General features: G+C 36.3%; 3 protein-coding genes across 4 annotated transcripts in view; 2 read left to right on the plus strand and 1 right to left on the minus strand.

The window, feature by feature from the left end:
- LOC111710749 (zinc finger Y-chromosomal protein) overlaps positions 1-3,928 on the plus strand; it is a 5,139-nt gene extending 1,211 nt beyond the window's left edge. Inside the window, exons 4-9 of the mRNA XM_023484874.1 lie at positions 79-550; positions 657-1,021; positions 1,252-2,231; positions 2,781-2,825; positions 3,258-3,434; positions 3,689-3,928. Of these exons, the coding sequence (XP_023340642.1) occupies positions 79-550; positions 657-1,021; positions 1,252-2,231; positions 2,781-2,825; positions 3,258-3,434; positions 3,689-3,778 (2,129 nt within the window). The 3' untranslated portion in view covers positions 3,779-3,928. The remainder of the gene's footprint in view (positions 1-78; positions 551-656; positions 1,022-1,251; positions 2,232-2,780; positions 2,826-3,257; positions 3,435-3,688) is intronic.
- Positions 3,929-4,677: 749 nt separating this feature from the next.
- LOC111710733 (structural maintenance of chromosomes protein 1A) overlaps positions 4,678-8,741 on the plus strand; it is a 12,635-nt gene continuing 8,571 nt past the window's right edge. Inside the window, exons 1-2 of one of the 2 annotated variants that reach the window (XM_023484855.1) lie at positions 4,678-4,806; positions 5,305-5,412. The gene's annotated coding sequence lies outside the window, so the exon portion shown is untranslated. The remainder of the gene's footprint in view (positions 4,807-5,304; positions 5,413-8,741) is intronic. The other variant, XM_023484862.1, reaches the window with a different exon arrangement.
- Positions 5,912-8,616, minus strand: LOC111710834 (uncharacterized). Its single transcript, XM_023484994.1, has 6 exons — positions 7,613-8,616; positions 7,430-7,538; positions 7,263-7,369; positions 6,952-7,035; positions 6,548-6,731; positions 5,912-6,345 (listed from the first exon to the last, which is right to left on the minus strand). The coding sequence occupies exons 1-6, from the start codon at positions 7,704-7,706 to the stop codon at positions 6,210-6,212; spliced, it is 714 nt and encodes a 237-aa protein (XP_023340762.1). The 5' UTR covers positions 7,707-8,616; the 3' UTR covers positions 5,912-6,209.

The raw sequence follows: 8,741 nt of genomic DNA on the forward strand, positions 1-8,741 counted from the left end.
TCCCCCCCCCCCTCTGCAAGGAGACCCCCCACTCTTCATAATGCATGACAGACCTAAAATAATTGCGCTTTTGTTTAGAAAGTCGAGGTGAAGGTTTGGAACCGTATGTAATCCAGTTTCCTGACGTATATAAACTAGAGATGGAGTTTATCCTGTCCCTGCTTTACTCCGGTACAACGAACATATACAAGGATGAACTGGCGAGTATTGTATCTCTGACTAGTTTGCTCAAGATGGTGAGTATCCCTGTTGTTCTGACCGAGGAGACCTGGGATACCCGGAGACAGATCACCTCAACCTCGGTCAATGTTTCCTCCTCCGCCAAGGCGATTATCAACTTTTTCCCTACCGGCGGCAAGAAAAGGCGGGGCCGGCCCGGTAAGTTTCTGAGCAGTCAGAAACAGGAATCCGGAGAAACTGTGCTGAACACCCTGATCGCAGAACCTGAACCTGATCTTGCTCCGAGTCTAAGGTTTACTGGTGTAGAGAACCTAGAACCAGGAAACCATTCAGAGGATCCGCTTCAGGATGGAATATGCAACATGGAGAGGTTAATTTTTTTATGATAAAAATAATTAATATCATTTAGACTACTTGAAGCTTAAATATCATCAGATTTTTGTCACGGTTTTTTCATTAAATTGTTTACTTTTTAGCACTGAGGAAGCACCAATCTACCTGGAAGCATTCAATGTTCCCGACAGTGAGGATTTTGTTGAAGAAATTCAAGTGTTTGTATCCGGGAATGGAGAAGTGGAGAGAATGGAGATAATCGGAGATACTGAACCTCAACCCGAGGAGATATATGATGAGATGAGAGAAGATTCTCCGGAGGAAAATACAAATATATTCACGGAGATCTATTCAGACCCGATCCGGGTTGAGGATCAGGATAAAGAGCTGAGGAAAGAGAAGGATTTTAACCTGACTCCAACATCCAGCTCAGCTCTACCTGTATCCCATATACAGACTCTGCCGGTCAAATCAATCTCGGCGGGAGGGAAGGTTATCGCTGAGCTCGGTAAGGGATTTTCATTAAATGCACTTCGCTCCGCTCCTATTTTTGGGGGATTCCAGCCTTTCTCAAGAATAATTTTCCGTTTGTTAGCACGATTTACAGTTTACACGTCTTTATTCGACCATCAGGGTTTTTTTTCAAGTGAAGTGGGAGGGCACGCATATATTAATCTGATCTTTGAACAGGAGAATAATCCAGCCTAATATTCCAAATTTAATTATTATGTATTAAAGGATCTCGTGGATGTTTGTTAAGACAGGAAGGGGGCAGGGTGACTCTAATCCAGACTGAGGAAGGAGAAGGGTTGGATCGATTAATCTCTCTCGCGGACGCATTTGAGAAGTCGCAACAACCCGACTTTAACGACATCGCTAGCCCTGTTGTCGACGGGACGGATACGGAGAGGCTTCTAGTCAAAACTTGTGTATTATGTGGTAAAGCCTTGTTAGGAAGAAATGCACTGGGAAGACACATGAAGAACGCTCATCCGCCTGTGTTTGGTCCCTACGAGTGTCCCTGGACGGGTTGCGGAAAACCAGTTGAATCCGGGTATAAGATGATATCTCACATTGCGGCGCATACTAACCTTTCCCAATCCTCGGAGGATAGTTGTTTCTGCCCAACCTGTAATATCCGTCTACCCTCGGCCGATCTACTTGCAGCCCACTGTACCAAGTTGCATGCCGGAGAAAAGTCAAGTAGTTACAAACCAACCTTTCTCTGCTCAGCCGATGATACGTCCTGCAAGGAGGTTTTCACCGCTGCGCGACATTTCATGAATCACATGAAAACTGTTCATAAACTTAAACCTTGGAAGTGTGAGTTCTGTGAGAAGAGGTTTCAGGATAAGCAGAACTATCAGAACCATGCACTGGTTCATGAAGACCGAAGAAACTTTACCTGTGATATTTGCTCCAAGGTATTTAACAATCCTCGTCAACTTTACTCCCATAGATCTTTACATCTGGGCAGACGATTTCTCTGCCAGCAGTGCGGGTTCAAGGCCAGATCATCCTCAAATCTCCGAGGTCACGTGAAAGCCAAGCACGAGGCCAAGGCTATGGAGTGCAAGACCTGTTTTAAAAAGTTCAGTTCCAATCATAATTTGAAAAATCACGAGAGAGTGCACACTGGTGAAACACCGTTCAAATGTGAATTATGTGACGTCAGTTTTAAACGAAGTCATCATCTTTACAGTCATATTGAATCCAAGGTAATTAGCTTTAAGTTTAAATTAGTGTAATCGGTTTAGGATTTATTTCATGTTGGAAGACACTTTTTTGGAATTTTTAAACTAATACAATATGTATAGGTCATGACGCATTTTTTAGGAAAAATCGTAAATTTGATTAATAATAGTTTCCGGTCTTTAATGGTGATAACATTTTTTATTTGATTTTAAAATCCTTAATATTTTTATTTTTTATTTTGGTTTTTCACAGATTATTTTGGTTTTTCACAGATTAATTATTCCATATGAAGTTTAAGACACATAAAACCTAGGATGAACATTTTGGGAAAGTAAAGTAAAGAGTCTTGAAAAAAGAATAATGAAGACAGAGGAAAGTTTTTGAGATTTTTGTAAGGTTTAGAGGTTTAAAAGTTTGTTTTTGATGAGCCAGTTGTGTGCCATAAAGAGCCAGGAGCTGCCAGCAGTGTTAAATGAAATGTAATGTTTCATAATAGTTTATAATTAATGAATTAGATTATTGAAGACAAGAAAAAATATAATGTTTTTAGATATTTTTATTTGTTTATTTAGGCTCACGTTGATCTGTTAGGGAAATGTAAAAAAGACGGTTTGAAGGTAACATTTTAGTTTTAATGATGAAATATATTTTTAATTAAATTTAGTTATTTCAAGTAAGCTTCTATTTAAAGAGGGATATGCCCGATTTACAATGGTACCCTTTAACCTTTATGTCTGATCAAGAATTTAAAAAATATCGAAATTATGTTAAATTCTTTTAATTTTCTCCCATCGTATCTATATTTTAAGTATTTATAATGTTGTGTGTTTGTTTGTTTGGATATCCGATCATAACTCAGGAACCCCTTGACCGATTTGCCTTAAACTATAATCGTGGAACTCGTAGAGCCACGGATGGTTTAAGAGTGATAGGGAAAATTGAATTTCCGGGTAAACCTGGGTTTCCAAGCCAGTCGTTAATAAAATCGCCATTTTAGATAATTTGTTTTTTGAATTTAAATGATGGTTGTAAAAGTATTAATTATTTAGGTTCCGGATAAACTTGATCCGAACCGGAGACAGCGAGGCAGAATTGTCGTTGAGGACGGACCTGTTTCTCTCATGTCTCAGCCGGAGTTTGAAACCCATATTTCGGAGCTCCGGGAGGATTCTAAGCCCGGAGATGGTTTGATAGAACTGAAACACGAGGAGAACCAAGTTACCCAGGTCAATACTAGAAATTATCCAAATGTATTGAGATATTCCTTGGAAAGGATTTACCTTTTCTTCACTCTCAAAGATTATCTCATTCTCTCGGTTTAAAATTATTAGCTCTGAAAATTAGAAAATATGTCTCTATTGGATTTGCTTTATTTTATAGATATTCTTGTATTAAAAGTTCCTTCTTTTGACATGTGAAATCATTCATTGCTTGGTCCCTCAGCTTTTAATTATAAGAGTTAAATTATCATGTTGTCTAGGTTGTGGTGTTCCAGAACTGTGAGTTGGAACCCTACATTATTCAAGAACAAGCAGAGGAGATCGTTTCTAGTTCTACACATAGTATCTAGTTTTACTAATTTTTAGTTATGGAGTAATAGGAGTATTGTTAACGTTAAAGTTCGCTTAAATACTGCCTAACTGATTTTCAACAGTACCCTTAAACCTTTATATACGACATAATGGCGTTACTCGTAGTTTTCATCTTTGCTGTAGTTTCCGTAAGTTGCTCATTTTAAGTTGATAAAGAGAAAACAATTTTACCATCGTATCCTGTAATAAGGTTTAATACCTTAGTGAATTGTATATTGACCTTTTTTAAATCAACATGCAAGGGTCAGTTAAAATGTCGAAGAAAGTCTATTTCAAAGAATTTTAATTAAGCCTTTTTATAAAGCCGAAATCCAGTCTGCAAAGCAATAAAAATATATTTACATGAATTAAACCTGCTGATAATGAATTGTAATACTCACAGAAGAAAACCCGTTCTATTTATATATATATTATATTTACAGAAATATGGGAGGAAATATGTCCACAGAAAGAGTTGCAGAACCAGCACAGCAGGCAGGGTTTATATTTGAAATAATGGATTAATGGAAAATATGTTGGTTTGTAGTGTTTTTTTTTTATCTTTCAAAGAGATTTTTTCATTCGTGTAATGAAATTTTCATTTACCGTGCCTTCTCAATATTTTCTTTTAGTCATTTTTTGCCTTTCTATTAGAATTTTAAATTCATGAAAGTTTAAGGGAAGCCCTTGTGGGGTTAAAAGTCAAATTTGCAACAAAAACAAATGACAAATAAATTTTTTTTAAATAAATAAAAAGTAATTCGCTTTGATCCAACCGTTTGGCCAGCTATGGCTAATATATAAATATTTATATTTTCATATGTATATATAGATATACATTATACATTTACTGGTTGTTTTTGTCAACGTTATTTTGAATACTACCCTGACCCTGAAGGTTGAGATGAACCAGGAGGAGTTTAAGATTAAGGTTCGAGAATCTGCAGATAAATTCAAGGATATGGTTCAGAAGAATAGAGTTATGATTTTCTCAGCAACATATTGTTCATATTGTACTGTTGCCAAGGTAGGTTGGATTCAGGGTGTTCATGGGTAGATATATTTCACTTTGTTAAACCCCTCTAATAGAGCTTTTAGTTGCAGGGTTACTCACACAGGATAATAGTAAAATGCTGGTGTTTATCTAAAGATTTTTTGGCAAATGAAAAACTTCACTTAGAGACAGATTTGTGACTTTGGAACTATTTGCGGCATATTTCATGGCTTTAGATACTATTTGCGGCATATTTCATGGTTTTAGATACGATTTGCGGTATATTTCATGGTTTTAGATACTATTTGCGGCAGATTTTATGACCATAGATACTGTTTGCGGCAGATTTAATGGCCTTAGATACTATTTTTGTCAGATATTATGACCTTACGTAGATACTATTTTCAGCAGGTTTTATGACACATTTATAGATTAATTATAATTTGCTTGTATTATATTCCTAGATATTTAAATCTACCCATGAACACCCTGCTGTTGATTCAGAATGAAGTGATATTATTTTGATAAAAGCGTACTTTAGATGATATTGGGACCAAGTATGGAAGTTTTGAATTAAATAAAGCAGAAGATGGAGATATGATGATGAATGTGGTGTCAGCAGTCACAGGAAACAGAATGGTGAGAATCTTGAATCAATTTATTTATTTATTTAAAGAAAATCGCTCAGGTTATTCCTGGCCCCAGACAATCCCACCCCTCAGCACTTCCCCTTACGATACGCCTGGGGTCGTCTGTTTAGTCCGCCTAGGTTCTATTACTGATCCCTAAATGTAAGCGTATATGGTTATAAACTGTTAAATAGGAAAACAACAGTTCGACTCAAGTTATGATTTTAAATATTCCGATGTTCATTGTGCAGTGTTCACAGACTCATTTCACTAAATAAGTTGATTTCAAGCAACTATTATTGGCACAAAAGATTGCTTATATGTCACCTTCCCATTCCACAGTTCCCCTCAATTTTGAATGTGTCCCCCATATAAGGGGAGCATTACAAGAACTTGAAGGAAAATCTTCTAATACTCTGTTTTTCTCTGAAACCCTATACACGGTTTTATAACTTTAATAAATCCATGGAAACACCTCTGATATAATCCTTAAATTCTGTCACTTTGACTGGAGTGCTAATAAATATATATTTTAGTCATTTTTATTTACAATTTATGCAATGGTGCATTGGTTATGTAACTCATTATTTTTTTCGCTAGAGTTTAAGGAGTTTTTTGTTTTGGTGCGAAGTGCATAAAAGCCGTGGTTGATATAGTGCTTGAATCCACAATTTTGGCGGGTTTAGGTCCTATTGGTCGCTCTTTCTCCGGGGGGGACTGAACACTGGGCTCCATAAGAGTTGAAGCAGCTGTCTCCGGAGTGGCAGGTTTCACCGCCTCTACGTCAATAGGTCTCCGGAGTGTGGTTTAAGCCGGAGACGGAGCTGAACCTCCCACTTCTCTTTCTCCAACTGGAGTCAGAGTTCGTTCCGGTTTCATGATCACCTTGTATCTGTCGTTGATGTTGATATGTTCTGTCTTAGCTCGAGATTTCGCGGACTCCCTACAATACATAGTGTTAAGATTGGCTATTCTAAAAGGGTTAAATGTTCCATTTCAACGATAAGTAAATATGCGACAAATATTTTCTCAAAAATACATATTTTTAAATTTCTCTTTTTAAATAATCAACAACAAAAAAATGCCTTTTTAGATTTGTTTCTCAAATATATTCCCGGGTTAAGTAGAATTCAATTAACACTCACTTGATTTTATCCTCCTCCTTGGTTCCTCCGTTTAAGCATCCTCCTGCCGCACATGCAGCGCAGCATGCACAAGATGCGCATGCCCCTGAGCATAAACAGAGAAGAAGGAGTCCGAGAAGTAGGAAAGCTAGAAGTATACCGACTAGATAAGGAACAAATGCTGTATCAACAACTGTAGAAGATCCTGAAAATGATGCACACGTAAAAAATGCAAAAAGGGGAGTTAAACATTTCTATTGTAGGATTTTATTTATGTCAGTAAAATGGGGAAAATTAATGAAATATTGAGGAGAAAGTTTCAAAAAGGGACTAAAAACATGAAGTTGATGTCTAATTTTTTTAATACCAATATTTTCTTAACATTTTCTTAATATACCCATGCCTTCAACCCCTAAGTAACTGACCTAAAACTAGATTATTCTTAGCTGAACTTAGACTCCAATTACAACCATCTGTTGAACAGCAAACAAACTGGGACCCAGAGGAACCTGGAACCGAATTTAATGAATTTAAGCTAGGTCGCTAAACTACCCTCCGCTGGTTCAAATCTTGAATCACTGATTCAAAGTTAAAGATTCATGAATATTTGAATCGTTGATTCAGAATTTGATCCGGCTATAGGTATCTGAACTGAAGGGGAAAAAGTTTTTTATGTGAAAAGTAAAGAAAAAGGTGAACGTATAAAAATGTTATTTTATGACATTGATGAACTGACCGCTGTCTGAATTAACCAGCTGTAGAATATAGCTGATACTAGAACTATCAGAACATGTTGATTTAGGAACACCTCCCTGGTGCATCACAGACCCAGAACCTGTTATCCTGGAAAAAATCCTCCCAATTTATTTTTTCTTTTCGTTGATTTTATCGTTAACATTTTACCTGATCGCGCAGGATGTGACGGCTGAGTCCCCCACGTCCACGTACTTTGAACTGTCGGCCGCCCATACTGCAGAGTTGTCTGTAGATTTGGGACAAGTTAAAACTGGCACTGAAATAGAATATTTTTCACCACACACACTACCGAGAATTATGTTTTTAAAGATAAAATTTTTGTTTACTTACCTTGTCGATGCTCTGTGCATTGGAAACATTTTAAAGCATAAATGTTGATGAATATTTGGTTTAAAACCAGTAAATCTCTCAACCAATGAGACATAGGGAGATGTGTTCACTTGCTGTGTATTAAAGGATTGTCACTATCTTTGTTATTCTAAATTATCATCATTCTAATTTTCACACAATTTAAAGCTCCAAGAATTTTTTCATGATATTTTGCAGCTACTTAATTCCTTGAAAGCAGCTCTTCGTTTCTTCCTTTCAGATAACCCTTCGGCATTTCGTTCAGCTTATATATTCCTATTAGCTTAGTTTCCAGTTGCAGAATAAAGCTTCTGTATTTACAGTATTTTTTGTATTTTCCAGTGTCTCCTGTATTCCCTGTATCTCCTGTATGCCTAGTATTTCCTGTATATCAAGTATTTCCTGTGTTTTCCAGTATCTTCTGAATTCCCGGTTTTTCCTCAACTTCCCAGTATCTCCTGTATTCCTAGTATTTCCTGTATTTTCCGGTATCTCCTATATTCCCACTAATTCCTGTATTTTCCAGTATCTCATGTATTCCCAGTTTCTCCTGTATTTTCCAGTTTCTCTTGTATTTTCCAGTTATTCCTGTATATTCCCGTATCTCCTGTATTTACAGTATTTCCCAGTACCACGGTTTTTGTTTCATTAAGTGCGGAGGGTCGGAGTTCATAGACTGAAGTTAGTTTATGTGAATCAGTGTATTCTCATGAGACAGAGGTTTAGGTTTTGGGGGAAAACCTGAGAAAGTCGGTTTTCCAAAAAAAATTGTATTTTCAAATATTTTCATGTTTTTCTATTGCATTAAAATCAATGTTTTATTGAATATTATTGATAATGAATATTTGCCCCTTTACTTATATATTCTAAAAACTGGAAAGCTTAACCACTGGAATCTCTTGTTGTCATATAAACACGCCGAGGTCAATTCTTCATTAATAATTTATCCTCCCTTCATTATATATTCTCGAGGTATATTAATTATTCCTGTATTTAACCTTTTCTCTTTTATTATAGACTTCATGAATATTTGATTGACCGATTAGAATAAGTTATAGGTTATAGAAATTTAAAATTTTATGAAAATTTTTAAGAGCCAGTTGTGAGCAAT

The sequence above is a fragment of the Eurytemora carolleeae genome, unplaced genomic scaffold (assembly GCF_000591075.1).
Source record: "Eurytemora carolleeae unplaced genomic scaffold, Eaff_2.0 scaffold32, whole genome shotgun sequence".
Taxonomy (NCBI): Eukaryota; Metazoa; Arthropoda; class Copepoda; order Calanoida; family Temoridae; genus Eurytemora; species Eurytemora carolleeae.

Coding starts and splice junctions, on each gene's coding strand:
- LOC111710834 (XM_023484994.1), bottom strand. CDS start 7,706: ATGTCTCATTGGTTGAGAGATTTACTGGTTTTAAACCAAATATTCATC. Junction 7,370..7,429: donor GTCACATCCTGCGCGATCAG/GTAAAATGTTAA, acceptor GATTTTTTCCAG/GATAACAGGTTCTGGGTCTG. Junction 6,346..6,547: donor AAGGAGGAGGATAAAATCAA/GTGAGTGTTAAT, acceptor TATGTATTGTAG/GGAGTCCGCGAAATCTCGAG.